Source organism: Anabrus simplex, chromosome 2, assembly GCF_040414725.1.
Source record: "Anabrus simplex isolate iqAnaSimp1 chromosome 2, ASM4041472v1, whole genome shotgun sequence".
NCBI classification, from domain to species: Eukaryota; Metazoa; Arthropoda; class Insecta; order Orthoptera; family Tettigoniidae; genus Anabrus; species Anabrus simplex.
Window position 1 is genome coordinate 587,144,238 of NC_090266.1, and position 19,530 is coordinate 587,163,767.

General features: G+C 38.6%; 1 protein-coding gene across 1 annotated transcript in view; it reads left to right on the forward strand.

The window, feature by feature from the left end:
- Positions 1–19,530, forward strand: part of Nuak (Nuak family kinase 1) — a 585,653-nt gene that overhangs the window by 404,581 nt on the left and 161,542 nt on the right. Inside the window, exon 8 of the mRNA XM_067140970.2 lies at positions 1,826–1,947. Within this exon, the coding sequence (XP_066997071.2) occupies positions 1,826–1,947 (122 nt within the window). The remainder of the gene's footprint in view (positions 1–1,825; positions 1,948–19,530) is intronic.

The following is a 19,530-nucleotide window of genomic DNA, read 5'->3' on the forward strand; positions in this document are numbered from 1 at the left end:
TTTTTCCCCGTGACATTCATAACAATTAAATTTGAAACTTTTGAAAGCTACCGACAAACTAGCCAGCTCGCCTCACAACAGTGACAGAGCATTGCACCACCTTGCACTCTTTGCTGGAATAGTAAAGGGAGAGGAACCTCCGCTGGAGCACTTCATTAAAATAAGTTCTAACTATCAAGTATTAAAAGGGTATAAACATAATTGTTTTTACATTTCTTAATAATACTCATAATTTTATAATATATTGAAGAATATTAAAAGTGTGATTTGACAGGATCTGCTGATGTTCTTTGAAGAACATGTCATTCTGTTTTTAATTAATTATATCTTTTTTAGTATAATTTGTAAATTAATATTTTCCTTTTTCAGATAATTTCTAAATTTATGTTATACTGAATTAGTTTCAATGGACCGAAGAACCCCACAATTAAAATTAACTAAGTCAAACTAAAGAAAAATGGCTTCCATTATTAAAGAAAAAACCTGAAGGACCTAACATGTTGTATGGGTAGATGAATTGGGAGAGTGAAAAAAATCCATTCAAAATTACTCTAGACATGGTATTTTCAGTATTTACACTTCAGTACTTCTCATATATTTTAAATAATTATTACTACAGTGTTGTGCTTCTTCTGTAATTTGTCTGTAGTCTTTTTCATTGTAATTTGTTCATGTGTATCAACTGTTTCTGAACATGTTCTAAATAGGTCAAATTTATGGATTACAAACATTTAATTTGAGCAGGTATGTTTGATCTTTTTCAATGCAAACCATTGCATAACCAGTATTTTTCATGTAAATGGACACTGCAGTCTTGAGATCCTGTCTTGTACCTTGAGTTGTATTCCTGGGAATAGTTTGTCTGTTGTCTGTCACATGACAGCTGTCTTTCAAGCAGTCTCATTGGGAAAAGACTTTTCTGAATCAGTTATCAATTATCTGCATTTAGGGCTGTCACCTAGGTGGCAGATTCCCTGTGAATTGTTACCTAGCTTTTTCTTAAGTACATTCATCGAACTTGGAAATTTATCGAACATTTCCCTTGATTAATATATTTCAATCCCTTACTCCTCGTCCTGTAAATTAATATTTTCCCCAATCTGTCCTTTTGAATTCCAAATTTATTTTTGTATTATGATCTTTCCTACTCCACTCAAGCTTATTCCTCTACTTATGTCATTCCTCACCAACTCACCACTGATAGATCAAAACATACCACTTGGGACATAAACAAGGAATAAATGTGAACTAAGTGACACACTTCAGATTTCCAGTCTAACAGAACTCGTTTACAAGTGGTCATTTTATCAAAACCTTTATTTGAATCTCATGTCTAGTGTCTTCTGTTTTGTTTTTCTATATTTTAATGTGTGTTTTATGTCTTGTGATAATGTATACGGTAAGGCATTTTAAAGATTGTATATACATTGTATAACTTGCAAGTGTTTGGAATTGTAACCCTAGTTGGGTTGAGATCAGTCCCTTTAATAGTGAAATGATCTAAAATCTCTCTTTTTACTTATAGTGTATTGAAAGGTGGACAACCTCATACCTATTTTCCACAAACCACATTGTTGAGCATCTCGTCTTCTCACTCCCAAGTCTTCCCATCCCATTGCATGCAACATTTTGGTAACACTACTCCTTTGTCGAAAATCACCCAGAAAAATCGTGCTGCTTTCAAGTAGTCCTGGTGAGGGTTTGGTTACCATTTCATAGCTTGAAGATTAGATCATGAAAAACATAACTTCATGGTGTAACATATTCCATTTTGAATAACATATTTGTCTTTATGAAATGTAATATTAATGTACTTTTGATTTAGGTCTCTTGGTGTGTTGTTATACACACTGGTGTATGGAGCTATGCCATTTGATGGTTCCAACTTCAAGAGGCTCGTGAAGCAGATATCTCAGGGGGATTACTTTGAACCAAAGAAACCATCACGTAAGATGCTTAAATAATTTCTGTGACATTGTCATCTTCATCATCATCATCATCATCATCATCATGTAGACATAAAATGATTCAAAATACAACTAAAGAACTTGAATATGTTAGATTTACAGGACAAATATTAAAAGCAATAACAAATACTTCAGCATACAAATACCGGACAGCTCTACTTCAACAGCACTGAGTGGAGTGCAAAGAACGACAGTGGTGATATCTAGCGTGCTTACTTGTCTGTGCTGCAGTTGAGAGGAATACGTCTCCATTCATTGGAAATATTTGTTAAAGTAATTGAACAATCTTAATAATTATGAGTGAAATTTTAAAATATGAAATACCTCCTTCATAAACCTCCAAAGGAGCGTTATGCTAGCCATGCCTTTCGCTATGTCTTAAAAATTAAAAGCAGAATTTGTTTGAGGATCCACCCAGCTTCTGGGAGGAATATTTAACACTATTCTCTCCTCTTCTTTCTGGCCTTTCCCCAATTACCTGAGGCAGCACTTTCTTTTGGCTTTGCCTAGTTTTGTGGCCAGATGCCTTTCCTAACACCAACCTTATGTGGAGGGCCTTTCCTAACACCAAAACTTTGTGGAGGAATATATTCACTATTGTGCGTGTCTGTGGTTGTTTGTCGTGTGATGTGTTGTACGTATTTGAAGATGCTTATGAATATGAACACAAACCCACAGCACCCAAGCTACAGGAATGAACAGATGTGATTAAAATCCCCAACTTTGCCAGGAGTGATTAAAATCCCCAACTTTGCCAGGAATCATACCCAGGGCCCTCTGAACCAAAGGCCAATACATTGACCATTCTGTGTTGGTGATTATTGTTTTAAGAGGCAGTACAACTGGCTAACCATGCTCTATTAACAGTAATCAGAAGCAAAATGTTAGAGGTTGGGCACTTCAAAGAAAGTCAAAAGAAAAAGAAGGGCCACGCAACACTGACTGTTCAGCCAAAGTGCTGGAGGGGCAGATAACTAAACAGCATGCATGCTTTAGGAAAGAGAAGCTGTAATTAAGGAACAGGAGTTTTGGTCCATTATTTTGTTCTTCTTCTTCTTCTTCTTCTTCTTCTTCTTCTTCTTCTTCTTCTTCTTCTTCCTCCTCCTCCTCCTCCTCGGTACAGTCGATCTTCCCAAACTCTACACGGGAACTCACCTCATGCTGTTATCTCACTATACTTAAAATTTTCTGTTTTGCCTCTGAAGATAAAAGTACATAAATTTACTGGGGTAAATAGCTAAATCAACAACGAAAGATGTACTGCTAATTTACGAATTTGCTTAAGGCAAAATATATTGTATCGATTAGGTGGAACAATTGTTGTTGACTTATCCATTTATACAGTTATACATTGATACGGAAAATGAGGTTGATTGTTTGCAACATATTGGAGTTATGTGAGTGAACTACCACGTTCCTTGTCGTACGTACGTCACTGTAACTGGTGTAAAACCTTCAATTATTATGTTTAATATATGTTAATTATAGTTTATATAAGGCTAAATTATCTTTTATAAATGTTAAATATGATTAATATATGATTTCCCTGTAAATATGTAGTATAGAATTGTATAACCTCAAATACGTATTGTGTATAACCTCAAAATCTATAGAGTCGAAAGCGGTAGAAAATTCCATAATGTTCGTATGTTAGACTTATTGTACTATAATTTGGTGTATATATGAAGGGTTCTGGAAACTTACTGTAAGGTTTTATTATCCAGATACATGTAGAGACATTACGAATGTAGATATTTCCATGGGTGTTTGTAAGTACTGAAGGAAAGTTCGAGTACCCATTCGACCTGCTGGTCGATCGATGTTTCGAGTGTGTTTCATTAGAGTGTTGTAAAAACTCTTCCAGAAGTCGATCATTGTAGATGGTTGATCGAATAGTATAAATATCGAGCTGTCAAAGTCAGTGAGACAGTCAGAGTATTGGACTCGAGTGAGTGAGGCGGGGAATTCAAGAGAGTGTGAGCGAGTCAGTTGATATCTGTACTGGTCAGAATCAACTTCAGGGTACTCCGCTATTGAGTGTTGTACATAGTGTCATTTGTGACCCTGTATAATTGTGTGTTGTGATGTACAGTGTAAATAAAGTAATTTATATAAGGAAGTGAACGTGTTCTCGTGTGATATTTATTTATGTCAAATAAAATCGCATCGTAGAACGATAAATTGGCATCCGTGGACAGGACACTTCAAAACTTCAGCAATGAAGATCGACCAAATGAGCTTGGTGATGTTACGGAAAGCGCTGACATCCCGAGGTTTACCGACGGCTGGAAGAAAAGCGAACTTACAAGAGATGCTGCGCCAGGATTTGATAGACAACGGAGAGGACCCAGACAGTTTCGACTTCGAAGTCACCTCGGAGGAAGAAACCAATGACCGGGTATGCAGTATGTTCGCACAACTAACTGCGTTGATTCAGGCCTAGTCCGAAAAACTCCAGGCCCAGTCCAAAAAACTTGAGGGTAAAATCGAGGTCCAATCCGGAAAACTCGAGGGTAAAATTGAGGCCCAGTTTCAAGGAGTAAAGGACCAAATCAAGTCGTTGGACAACGAAGTACGAGCCTCGGTGGAGTCCCTAGTTCAAGGCCCAGCGGAAACAGCGAGTGTGCTGTGTGAAAGTATGACAGCTGTGGAGACACGGGTGAAGCCTGCAAGCAGTGATGGCGGCTCCGGCGTCGTGAAGATAGCAACTCCACGGGACGACGGGATCATTGTGGTGACAGCAGCCGACAAACGAGGGTGCCACCTAGCCAGGACACTAGTCCCGGCACGAAATCATATGCCGGTAGGAACGTTGAATTCAGCACCCCGGAAAGAGAGGAGACTCAACAGGACTAAGACCACGACGTGCGAGGCTCTCCTGTGCATCACACCGGTGGACTACGAAGACGCGTACGTCCTGGCAGAACACAAAGGCACGACCAAGGGGAAAGTCAGTGGAGTGTCGACTGCCACGCGAGGACCTGTGGATCATTGCTACGGAGAACAGGGACACCGTCAGCCAGACCCAGCGGATCCCCCATGGGAAGGTGGTGGCCATCGAACTATCTAGCTGCGATATGTGGACTTCAACAACACCAACAAGAAGACAAGGCGATTGAGGTGGCCTAAGTGTAACTGAATAGTGAGGACTAAGAAAGACTTAGAAATAGATATAAGGACTTTAGAGTTGAAAGCGGTAGAAAATTCCATAATGTTCGTATGTTAGACTTATTGTACTATAATGTGGTATATATGAAGGGTTGTGGAAACTTACTGTAAGGTTTTATTATCCAGATACATGTAGAGACATTACAAATGTTGTAGATATTTCCATGGGTGTTCGTAAGTACTGAAGGAAAGTACGAGTACCCATTCGACTAGCTGGTCAATCGATGTTCCGAGTGTATTTCATTAGAGTGTTGTAAAAACTCTTCCAGAAGTCGATCATTGTAGATGGTTGATCGAATAGTATAAATATCGAGCTATCAAGTCAGTGAGACAGTCAGAGTATTGGACTCGAGTGAGTGAGGCGGGGAATTCAAGAGAGTGCGCGAGTCAGTTGATATCTGTACTGGTCAGAATCGACTTCAGGGTACTCTGCTATTGAGTGTTGTACATAGTGTCATTTGTGACCCTGTATAATTGTGTGTTGTGACGTACAGTGTAAATAAAGTAATTTATATAAGGAAGTGAACGTGTTCTCGTGTGATATTTATTTACGTCAAATAAAATCGCATCCTATAACGATATCCTGACAAGGAAGAAGAGTTCAGAATTTCCTAAAATCTCTTTCACAACTTTATGCATGAAGAATTATCCTGTATGTATTAAATTAGTTGGACTTTTATTCAGGCCTATGTATGCCAATAATACACTGAAATAATTTTCTTACAGTAAAAAAGAAAAAAGCGGACTGGATTCAAAATCTGTGGCCTTCAATTTCAAGACAACCATGATATGCATTATGCTACAGGTCCACAAGTTTTCAACTGTGAAATTTATGGTACTATTTAACAATGCAGACCCTCAGTTTGAGTGTATTAGAGTTCCATAACTATATATATACAATAAGAGTTTTGTCTGTACATTGCTCAGAATTTGAAAAGAATAGTATTTCTGTATCAGTCATGTCCACAGTAACAAGGAAATGCACTTTTTACTTTTCCGTAATTTCTGTATGTATGTATGTATGTATGTATGTATGTATGTATGTATGTATGTATGTATGTATTTACACGCATCACTAGAAAACGGCTAAAGAGAATTCAATAAAAACTGGTATGCAAAGTTGGGGAATAAGTTGCTACAACCTAAGCCATAAACAATTTTATTCATGCTGATAGAAATGGTAGTTTAGAGGAAGGCCTAAAATTTCATTCTTAAATATTTACGTCGTTAGTGATCCTATCTCATTGAAAACTGGTATACAAAGTCGGAGAATGAGCCACTACAATCTAGGCTATAAATTATTTTATTCACTCTGACTGAAATGGTAGTTTAGGGGAAGGGCTAAAATTTAATTCTTAAATATTTACGTCAAATTAAAAAATCAAAATCTCTCTATTTGCAGATGAGGTGTCTACCTCAGTGGCAAATGGTACACTAAAATACATCATTGTCAAGCACTAAATTTTAGATTAACAGGAGAAGAAAATTTTCCTAGAATACAGTATTATACAATTTACGCCAACAATTTTCTCTATTAAACACACAGCTCATCCTTAATAAATTTATATTGTTTACAAAATTCTACTTATAATATCTCCTGTACTTACAAATATAGTCAGTTCATATACAGTATGTGGAATTACTTCAAATAATACTATACAACTGGTATAAGATTAAAATTTGCATTGCATTTATTTACTTATTTACTTTTTATCCATTTTGGAACCTATGTAGCATAACGACCTGCTGCGTCTTAACCAGAGCCCCTTTTACCACCACTTTTCAGAGTTCCTGAAGGGCCTTCACAGCTACCGTAGCGGTCCCAGGGCCCTCAAAGTCCCCAGTGTACTTCACCCCTACAGGCAGTCCCCTACTTTGGCTGTCCAAACTCCTTAGACCAGAGGATGGCATTAATTTATTCACACACATTTTTTATTTACAATAACCTGCACTGGTCGAATGCCTTCTAACATTTCATTTATTTTGTCTGTTGCTATTTATTCTCTTCTTGAATATCTGTACAGATTTTGAAAAAGGATCAAACATTACCCCTGGTAAACTGTTCCACTCCTTCACGCTCTTCCCAATGAATGAAAATTTACCCCAATCGCTTCTGCTAAAATTCCTTCTAATTTTATACTTGTGGTCAGTCCTGCCGATATAATTATTTTCCAACTGAGGCTTCTCACAGATATCTCCCCATGCTTCTTCTCCTGTATAGGCTCTATATAATCCTATAAGTCTAGTTTTCTCCCTTCTCTTACTTAAAGTTTCCCACCCAAGTTCCTTTAACATTTCTGATACACTACTCTTCCTCCTGAAATCCCCTGTTACAAATCTTGCTGCTTTCTTCTGCACACTATCTCTTTCTTTTATTAGGTAATCTTGGTGAGGATCCCAAACACTGTTTGCATATTCCAATAATGGACGAACCATACTTGAGTAACTTTTCTCTCTTAATTCTCTGTTGCATACTTTAAGTAGCCTCATTATGACATGTAACGATCTGTATGCTTTCCCAACAATGTCATCAACATGACCCTTTCAGTGCAAATTACTTTCAAATCTCACACATAAGTATTTGCACTTGCCATCTTTTGGGATAACTACCTCATCCAAAGTATATTGAAATTCAGTTTTAAAACTCCTGTTTGTAAATGTTGTAACAGTTGGTTTGCCTCCATTAACCTTCATGTTATTTTCTTCAACCCATTGTTGGATACTCTCAAGGTCCGTTTGTAATTCTGAACAGTCCTCAATGTTATTTATTTCCTTATATACAATTTTGTCATCTGCATACAATCTGATTTTATTCCCTAAATCATTTGCATATATTAAGAAAAGTAACGGACTGATTATACTACCTTGTGCAATTCCCTTCCAAGCTTTCTCTTCCTGCAATACATTATTTCCTACTTTGACTTTCTGAACCCTTGAATTTAGAAATGTTCTTATCCTGACTTTCTGAACCCTTGAATTTAGAAATGTTCTTATCCAACGTGTAACCCTGACGTCCAATCCTATTCCCTTCAGTTTCTTTAATAATATTCCATGTTCCACTCTATCAACGGCTTTGGAAAGATCTAACTGGCCTCCTGAATCCAACTGATCTGATATGTCCTGCTGAAATCCCACCAGTTGTGCCTCACAAGAAAATTCCTTTCTAAATCCATACTGGCTCCTCATGAACCAATTTTTATCCTCACATATCCCTCTGATGTACTTTGATATTAAACTGTCCTGTATTTTACAAATTATACTGTTCAGGCTGATTGGTCTGTAGTTCTCTGGTTTCCTTTTATCACCCTTTCCTTTATAAATTGGTATTATTATAGATTCCTTCCATTCCTTTGGTATTACACTATTATTTATGACATAGTCAAAGAGAAATTTTAAATAAGGCACTATGTACCACCCCATTGTCCTTAATACCTCCCCAGTAATTTGATCACTTCCTGCTGCTTTTCCTTGCTGAAGCAGCTGGATGTCTCTGAAAATATCTTCTTCATTTGTGAATGAGAAGCTTCTTGTTTACCTATGTGTCTCTCCCTCTCTATCTTCTGTTTCAGTTTCCAACTCCTGACAATCTTCTACTGAATCTCTGAATTCCCTACTAAATAAGTTTGCTTTCTCAGTATCTGTTAAATAGTGTTCACCCCCTTCTTCCACCATAGTAGGAATTTGGATTCCTTTTCCTTTTTGATTCCTGATATATGAATACAGCTTTTTCCATTTCCCTTTGTGGTCATTACCTTCTTGAAGTATGCCATTCATATAATTCTCTTTTGCTTCCTTCTTCACTCTGTTCAGTTCCCTCATTAGCTGTTTTCTGCTTTCTCTACTCTCCCTACCCTCTTTGATTTTCCTGTTTACTATTCTACATTTTCTTTTTAATTTTCTTATTTCCCTTGTATAATAAACAGGGTCTGAGGTCATTTTACCCTTCTTAACAGGTACAAATCTCTTCTCTCCTTCCCAAATGATTCCTTTAAATTTAGCCCAACGTGTATCCACATTACTCCCTTCACTTAGCCAACAACTGAATTGTGATTTAGGGTAAGTCCCAGATTCATCAACTTTAGTTTTTCTGTACAATTTCTTGTTTTGTTTGACCCTTTTATTAAGCCTTTTTGGTACCAGTCCTACATCCATTATTACAGCCTTATGGTCACCTATTCCTTCAATTACCTCAGTTTTATCAACAATTTCCCATGGTTTAACCAAGAATACATCTAGTAAGTTATTGAGACGAGTCGGTTCTTGTACTACTTGTGTATATCCTCCCTCCCAAATTAACTTATTTGCCAGTTTCTGTTCATGGGCTTCACTTGCAGCTCCATTCCATTCAACTTCAGGCAAGTTTAGATCTCCCCCAATTATTACCATATCATTATTATTGTTTTTATGAGTATAATCTATTATTTTCTCAAATATTTCCATGTCTCTTTCCTCACTTCCAGGCCTATATGTTCCTATAATTCCCACCTCTTTCATATTATCACAAACTAATTTTATCCCTAATATTTCATCCCTTTCATCACTAAACCATTCATGTGAACAATAAGTTTCCTTCACCAGAATAAACACACCCCCTTCCATTTTATCTCCTCGGTCTCGAAGATGGACTGTATACCCTTCTGGAAATACTTCTCCATTACCCACCACTTCTCTCAACCACGATTCAACTCCTGTCACCACATCGGTCTCATAAGATTCCATCAATGTACTGAATTTTAATTGTTTATTTACTATACTCTGACAGTTTACCAAGAGCAATCTCAGACCCTCTTCCTCCCTAAAACTTGACTGTTGCACTTGGGTAACTTGAAATTCCTTACTTTCCTGAGTTTCATTTTCTAGTTGACTGAGCCAGCTTGAAGTACAGCTGGCTCTTTCTACTAGTTTTCCTGGTCAGTATTATAACTCAAGGGAGTTGCCTTTTTTACAGTACATATCTTAAGATTAATAAAATCTAGAACAGTATTTGCTCTTTCGTTTACCTAAATTGTTTAGATGAAGGCCATGCTTTGTGTAACAGTGTCTCTCAAAACTGCTGCATTCAATTACCTGGGTATTACGAAAATGTTTAAAAATTTTAACCATATCTGTATTAACTTTTTCCACTTCAGTGTTCGCACACGAGTCTCTAATCAAATCATGCCTGTGAGGCACGTTCACTACAAAAATGTTAGTGTGAGTCAGCTTACCTAGTGTACATTTAAGTTCATAAATGACATTCTTAGCGTTGTTGTGAGCTATGTCGTTCGTCCTGCCGATGATCACTACTGCATCACGACTTCCGAGATTTTTTGCTGCCTGCTCCGTGTTTTCCAATACCTTCTTTATTGGGGCCCCAGGATAGTTGATGGCCGATGCTGCAATATCTTCATTGTTCATTTTTGTCACAATTCCCCTCACTTGGCTATCACCAAATATAAGAATGTTTGACACTTTCGCCGGTGCACTGTGTGGGATTTTAGGCCTAACTTTGCCGCTTCTCGTAACGGAGTTTGCGCTAAACGTTTGACTGCTTCCCATACAGATAAGTCCTTCCGTATCTCTTACTTCCCTCAGGGCTGAAAATCTATTTTTAGTATCAATTACAAAGTTGTCCTTATTTACCTGTACACTTTTCCTCCTAGAATCTGAAGCAACTTGATACCACGCGCTAGAATTCATGGAGCTTCCTGTGTTCTGAGTGTTTACTGGTACCGGTACTTTCGATTCCAGTAAACTTACCTTCCCCTTTAAAATCTTATTCTCCGCTTTTAATGCTTGTAAATCCTGTTGCAATAAAGCGAGAATTACAAGTACATTATCATTACCTCCATCCTCCAAGGAATGAGACGCCAGTGATTCGTTGACCATTGTAGGCCTAGGTTTGTTACCGCTATTCAAATTGCACTCACACAGGTCCAAGTATCTTCATTTTTAGCAAAACCAGCACTACATATACACTCAAATGGTACCAAATTAAACACTTTTCACATTGGATACCATTCTTCACTCGCTTCTTGTTTACACCACACTTATTCCCGATTATTTTGCAAGAGAACCGGGAGCTATCTTCACTTACATCCTTCGCTGATGCCATCTTAAGTCTTAGTGGTCCTATCTCATTGAAAACTGGTATACAAAAGGTTCTTTCCAACACAGTCCCTGTACCAGTACACGGTCTCCTTGCGCATGTGCAATACGAAAAATCCTTTCCAACACAGTCAAAATTGCGTTCATGTATTCGTCCGTGTACTGCAGTCAAGCGTTCCAACTAACTCTTCGCATCGATCCCTGGCGGTCGGAACTAGTCCGAAGTCTAAAGCATGTACTGAGCCGTACATTGCTGTGACATGCGCAGAAACACTGTATCGTTGTCTCCTGCTGTACGCTGATTTCTTTGGAGTTCCTTAATCAGCTGTTTTTTATGCACATTGCGTGCTCTTCTACCAGTAATAAATTAATCAGCTGTTTGGTTACTGAGGTTAGGATGGATAGTGACAACAATTATTTACAATCTTCATCCAGTGAAGAAGAGGAGATACTATTTTTCGCAAAAAGAAATGAAAATTATTTAGGTGACTGTAATTAAAATCTTTAGTTATTTATGTATTGTGTTACGTTAGGCCTATAGTTGATAAAGGCACAAAAGCTACCAGGTGAAACAAAATGTAATTGAAATATGATGTATTCTTCAGAAGAAACTGTTCCTCAGTATAATAAAAGTTTTTCGAGCATTTCCGCATTAGCCGAAGAGTTACTCAAGATATTACAAATCGATATGAAAGAAGTGAGCATCATAACAGACATTACAGGCAGTATGGGAAAATATCGGCATTACACCAGGTTAGTACAGTAATTGCGTTACTCCTAATCCTTGGAGTTCATGAACGAGAATCCATTCCAACACAACCCAATCATGTATCAATCCCGGAACCGATACAAAGTCAGCGCATGTGTCCATATACGACAGCAAACTGCGTGTTGGAAAGAACCTAAAGTCGGAGAACAAGCCACTACAATCTAGGCTATAAACAATTTTATTCACTCTGGATGAAATTGTAGTTTAGGGGAAGGCGCCGAAAATTTAATTTTTAAATACCGATGTTTTTGGTCCTATCAAAAAGTACTACATAGCAGACGTTACAGAGAATACATTTTCTGATCATTTATGTTTTATTCAGTTTTACCATACTGACTATGATGAGTGATATTTCAGAGTCGTAAGAAAACTAAATGTGAAGGCCTACAATATCGAAAGCGCATAACATTGATCAACAATAACATTACATTGACCATTGTTTGTTGTGATGTCATTTGTCTCTTATGCTGCCTCTCAACTCTGATAGATGGGATTACTGTTGCGTACCGAGTATAATAGCCTGACTGAATGTTGGCGGGAAATAGCCGGGGAGTTAGAAAACTTTCTTCTTCAGCATGCCATTCCTCTGGTTCATACATTTTCTGATACAGCTGGTACGTAACACACTGGTTCTTCATAGTATTCCAGTTACTTGATCCCTACTCTGACATGCTGTTTTGAATGAGCAGTGTGCATACTTAAGGCAGAGGCTGACTTGTAGTGGTAGTAGCAGCAGCATGGCCTGTTCTAGAATAACAATTTAGACCTATTCCAAAGAAAAGCTTCTTCCTCTTCACTTTTATTACATTCTACATTCATTTTATTCTAAATTATCAGTGTAGAGGGGGTTTCTCCACTGACTTGGAGGCAAATTTTTCCTCCAAGCCAGATAGATTTTCCCGCCACCCGTGTAGTGAATTGATATCTTCCAACTCATTGGGTACTCCTAGGAAACAGATTAGTAAAAGGGCCCTGGGAGTCTCCACTATTCGACCCTCTCCCCGCTGAAAAAAAAGATGAAGAGTGTTCACGAATCACGGCTGTCTGCGGCTTGGTCATTACAGCTCTGGAACTTTGGACTGTTAGATCAGCAGTGTAGTCCTGTTCGTTAAAAGCGAGAAAATGTGTGGTGTTTCATTTGATAGAGTATTTCATATGAAAGCATTGCTTTTAATCGCAACATTCCTACTGACGTCACTGTAATGTATGTTCATTTCAGTTGGGAAAACCACTAAGACAGTCTTTCTGAGGATGTAGAAAGGCAGGTGGAGAGTGAGTTTCTACCATTATAATGAAAACTCCCCAACCTGATTGTGACCGATGGTATGCAAGCGGGTCTACCATTACAGTGAAAATTCCCTAACTCGGTCTTCGTATGAGAAAAGATGTTTGGTGACTTCCCCGTCGTGTTTTTAGGGTAACGTTAAGAGCTATGCAATCTTGCTCACTACGTGTACACTAGAATTCCGTATACAATGTAGAATTCCGTAGCAAAGCATGGGTACATCAGCTAGTTTGTTAATATTATTGGTTTTACTTCCCACTATAATTTCAATAGAGTATTCGATTGATTTCTTAATATACGGCAGAAGGTAACCTCAACAAACTTGTGAGGTCATGACTTTTTTAGTACAGTGGAACCTCAATATCTCGAATCACCTTGGGAGCTACATTTTATTTTGAGCTATCGAAATTTTGAGATATACGGAATACCGTTTTTGAGCATGTATAGCACATAATTGAATTGTGTTTCTACGGGCTTATACTGAATACATTTTTTTTTTACAAGCGAATGGACCACTAAAGATCACGCTACAACTTCATTTCTTTCTCTTCGTGCGGAGTTTTCTCTTTGTCCAATACTCCTTCATGCGTTCGCTGGCCTGCTTCCGTTGTTCATCTGTCCAGGCCCTTCCGGTCTTCCTAGTTCTTCCTGCGGCTTGTGCGGCTTGAACACCTTCCAAATTCTTCATTCTATTCCTAAACAAATTCCTTTCTAATAGCTGGTCTTCCAAGATGCTTAACCTTTCCATATCCTTCTTCGTTTCCTTAATCCATGTTGTGGTGGTCTTTTATCTCCAGAAGTAATCAAATATCTGTTTGGTAAGTCTGTTTGCGTTCATTCTGTATAGATGTCCAAGAAACGCCAGCCTCCTTTTCTGGTCTCTGAGATTCTTTCCACCTTCTGGTAAACTTCTTTGTTACTCCGAAGTTTCCATCCGCTTTCAGTTTGGAGAGCTCCTATAATTTTTCTGAGGATTCTTCTTTCCAGGACCTCTAGCTTCTCCAGCTTGTAGTTCATGGACAGGCATTCACTGGCATACAGGCATTCTGTTTTGACAACGGTGTTGTAATGTTTTAATTTGGAATTAGATGTAGATGATTTTTTGTCAAGCCGTATGCTCTCTCCAATTTTGAGAGCTGATCTTCCACTGCAGCTTTTTCTAGTCCATTCTCCTGTATCTTCTCACCAAGGTACTTGAACTTCTTGACCCTTTCTATCCGTCCTATCTCTGTTTCCAGGAATTTTGGTCTATCTTTGATGTTTGTCATGAATTTGGTCTTTTCTGCTGAGATCCTCAGTCCTGTTTGGCTGGCGATTCTTTCCAAGAGGTTAATCTGGATGGTTGCGACCTCTGGATTTTCTGAGAGTATAGCAAAGACATCAGCAAAAGCCAAGCAGTTGACTTTAATCCCACCTGATTTTCTCCCTAGACAGATCGGGATTATCCCTTGATGTTCAAGTTCTGAGTTCCATATTCTCACTATCTTTTCTAGGACACAGTTGAATAGGAGTGGGGATAGTCCATCCCCTTGCCTCACGCCTGTCTTGATTTCAAATGATTATGAGAGATGCCCGAAGAATTTTACTTTGGAGGTTGTGCCTGTTAGGGTCTCTTTGATTATATTTGCCAGTTTGGTTTTGACTCCAAATTCCCTAATGATCTTATCCAAAGTCTCTCTCTCTCCACCGAATCGAAGGCTGTTTTGAAGTCTATAAACGACACCACAATTTTCTTACCACTCAACATTCTGTGGCGGAGTATTGACTTCATGTTGAATATTTGTTCGATACAGGAGCGGCCTTTCATAAACCCTGCTTGGTATTCCCCTAGTTGTTGGTCCAGATTCACTTCTATTCTATTAAGAAGCAGTTTTGAGAGAATTTTATAGGCGATCAGGAGGAATGACACGCCCCTATAGTTGTTGACATCCTGCTTGTCCCCTTTCTTATGCAGCGGATGGATAAGTGCTGTTTCCCATTCTTCTGGAATTGTCTCCTTCTCCCAGATTTCCTTGATGATTTGGTGAATACATTATTTTTAACAGTATTTGAAAATATACAAACAAACACTATTTCATGGCATCACTTTATTTATAACCTTTATTATAGTAACTTTTTAGTAGACAGGATACAGTACATAGCCTACAGTAGTGAAACAAGAAACATACCTTGGTTAACATGTTTGGAAAAAGTCCGTTAGTCTCTTCTGTTTCTTACTGTTAACCTTTCCTCCCTTCACGTTGAAACTTCTCATCAATACCATAGCTGAAATTTATAAATGAAGCTTGTCATCCGTGACTGCGGGGGTTGCTTTCTTACGTGACAGGTAATTACTTCACACCCGACCGAGCTCGATAGCTGCAGTCGCTTAAGTGCGGCCAGTATCCAGTATTCGGGAGATAGTAGGTTCGAACCCCACTGTCGGCAGCCCTGAAAATGGTTTTCCGTGGTTTCCCATTTTCACACCAGGCAAATGCTGGGGCTGTACCTTAATTAGGCCACGGCCGCTTCCTTCCCACTCCTAGCCCTTCCCTGTCCCATCGTCGCCATAAGACCTATCTGTGTCGGTGCGACGTAAAGCAACTAGCAAAAAATTCATACCCGAGAAACAGCATGCTTCGCCGATTTTCCGATCATTGGAAATTTTAGCTTTTTGATTCCCGTCATATTAGCTCCTAGCATCACTGTAAACTTTTCTTTACTTGTTAACTCTTCCTCACAAACCACAAAAGCCATATTGCACAGTTAATGTTGCACAAAATTCGAATTACAGAGTACTCTTTGCTTCAAAGGGGGAAATGTTTGCTTCGAGAAATTGAGTAATTCCTGTAACTGAATTTCGAGTAATAGAGAAATAAATACACGTGGAGAATAGGACAAATGACCAGGAAATTTAGGTTACTTTGAAATACTAAAAATTAGAGTAATGGAGGTTTGAGATATCGAGGTTCAACTGTACTTGCGGTCCTTATCACTTCCCATGTCATCTTTCTGTGTAATTTTTTCAGCGCATAGCTCTTTTCTTGGAATATCACTGCAATGTTAGATTATTTAGTGACAAACACTGATATATTATAAACAACACATCATTGGGCCAAAAATCATACAGGTGGCAATATGTTATTGAAGAGTTGGTCATACCAAGCCATGTAGGTAGCAGCACTCTCAGCTTTTCTCGCTGAAAACCATAAGCTTTTTTTTTTTGCTAGGGGCTTTACGTCACACCGACACAGATAGGTCTTATGGCGACGATGGGATGGGAAAGGCCTAAGGGTTGGAAGGAAGCGGCCGTGGCCTTAATTAAGGTACAGCCCCAGCATTTGCCTGGTATGAAAATGGGAAACCACGGAAAACCGTCTTCAGGGCTGCCGACAGTGGGGCTCGAACCCACGATCTCCCGGATGCAAGCTCACAGCCGCGCGCCTCTACGCGCACGGCCAAAACCATAAGCTGCCCAGTATTATCATACTAAAGTATTTGAATATAATTAATTAATTCAATAATTATTCAATCTCTTGTGCGTACAGGGTTATTCTGAATGACTGTCGGGTTTTTGTGAATATTTTTTGAAAACGTGGAAAACGTACCATTGTTATTGTTGCAGTAACGGTTAGACAAATTCTCAAAGTTTTATTTTGCATCAACTGTAGTACATAACGTTACCACCGGATGGCAGTAATAGCAGTGTTTAACAAAATGGTGGTTAGCGATAAGGAAGAAGCTTTTTGTACTCGTGAATTTCATCAACACTGATCCGTTACCAGAGGCCAGTGCCATTTTCAGACAAAATATGGGAAGAAGCTTTTTCCCGACAACTCTATTCGCAGATGGTATGCACAATTTGTGGATACAGGTTGTTTGTGCAAAGGGAAAAGCAGTGGGCATCCCACTGTGTCAGAAGCGGATGTGAATCGTATTAGGGGCGTTTATCTCCATAGTCCTAAGAAATCAACTACGAGATGTAGCAGGGAACTGGAAGTTCCTCAAACCACAGTATGGCGTGTGGTATGAAGGTGCCTAAAGGTAAAGCCATATCGCCTACAATTGCGTCAAGCTCTAACAGCTAATGACAAAGCCCTACGTTTCAACTTTTGCATGGCACTGCAGGAACGGATTGAAGAAGATGATGGTTTTCTTGACAGAGTAGTTTTCAGTGACGAAGCTACTTTTCATGCAAGTAGAAAGGCAAACAAACAAAACGTTCGCATTTTGGGTGCAACGAACCCCCATTGTTATGTGGAACATGTGCGAGACTCTCCTAAGGTGAATGTGTTCTGTGCCGTTTCAAATACGAAGGTCTATGGCCCGTTCTTCTTCAATGAACAGACAGTAACAGCGCTGACTTACCTGGACATGCTCACAGAATGGCTGTTACCCCAGGTGGTTGGTGACAGGGATGATTCCGTGCTGCAACAGGATGGTGCACCACCTCATTTCCACAGGGAGGTTAGAGCATTTTTAAACCAAGAACTTCCACAACGATCGATGGGACGCGGAACGGAAGGTGATCTGATTTTCTTACCCTTTCCACCACGTTCACCAGATCTTACGCCATCCGATTTCTTCCTGTGGGGATATGTTAAAGATCAGGTATTCGTTCCTCCTCTACCGGTGGATATTCAGGAAATGAAGCAGCGCATCCAAGCCGCCTTCGAAATTATCACCGCTGCCATGTTGACTCGTGTGTGGGAAGAGCTGGACCATCGAGTAGATGTGTGTAGAGTGACACAAGGCACACATATCGAGCATTTGTAATGTACTATGTATGTCAAAATAACTTTATGAGTTACAGTACACAAGAAAACAAGATTCATATTCCTACATCAATTGCACTGTGAGTTATGAATTTTTGTAACCCCGACAATCATTTAGAATAACACTGTATATATGACTGATAAATGATATGTGAAACAACATTTATTATGAAGTAAAATTCAATTGCCTGTTTCAAATCTGAAACAAAAATATATTTAATTGGTCAAAATAGATCATAAGAAATCCTGAGGTGATGTTCCTGGTAGTAGGTTGATTGGCAACGCAGTTCGCTTACCATTCACCCATTGCCGTAACTGCTCTATACAGATTCTACAAGCCTTATGTGGTGCCCACGGCTTGTCTTGGTCTCCAAGTTTCAAGCCAAAGTAGGCATAGTAGGTCTTTCTCACAAACTTGGTTATTTTGCGCCACTGCCTCTTCGGCACGAACCTTCTACATACATAGCAGAATGTATCTCGATTGTTCTTGCAGCCACGTCATGGCATGTTGATAAATGTAAGTTCAATAAAAATATTAACACAGAACATCACTCACATATAAAATGCCTATGAAGACAAAAATCTCTTTTCACTAGCAAGCGAAACACAACTAAGATTGTCATGGACGAAGCACAACGAGAGAATAACGCCACTCAGCCATAAACCGTGCGTTGCCGGCTATGTTGTACACAGTTGCCGGCTCTACACTTTGAGAGTGATAATACAGGATTACAAGATGACTGGAGAACATCTAAGTAATAAAACAATAAAATAAATTAATAAAAGAATATGGAAATCTAAATTAAAGCAACACTCTTCCTAACAATGTAAGAAGTGCATTAGTGCATGTGATGAAATAAATATAATATAGGATTTTTGTGAAAATGTGATGTGATGGGGAAAAATTAACATCGGATCTTGATTCATGATGCAGAAATCGTCCTAAAAAGCAATACAGGATGGCGGCAATGAAACCATCGCAGGATAGTGTTATTTGTTCTATGAAAGGCCTGCTGTAGCCATTAAACTTGGTAATTGCCCTTATGGTATTAAGTTCATTATTAAGGTCTTTCTTTGTCATGGGTTTTGTGAAAGCCCGATAGACAATGCTGCATGTTTATGCATTAGGGGATGTATGGAATCTTTGTGGATAGTATTAGCAGTTTGTGTATTTTTTCTATAAATTTTATAAGATAGGTTAGAGGGATTTCTGATAATATTTAGATCTGAAAAGTTGATTGTTCTATTAGTTTTGGACTCAAGTGTAAATTTAATGTTTGGGTCAATGTTATTCAGGTCTTGGAGAGTGGAGTCCGCGTTCTTGATTGCTTCATTCATGATGACAAATGTATTGTCAACGTATCTGGTCCATATAAGAATATTTGGAAAATTGTTCTTGTTAATTTTTGAATATTCCAAATCATCCAAATAGATATTAGCCTAAATTCCTGATGCAGGTGATCCCATCGCCAGTCCATTCTGTTGGTAGATAATGTTATC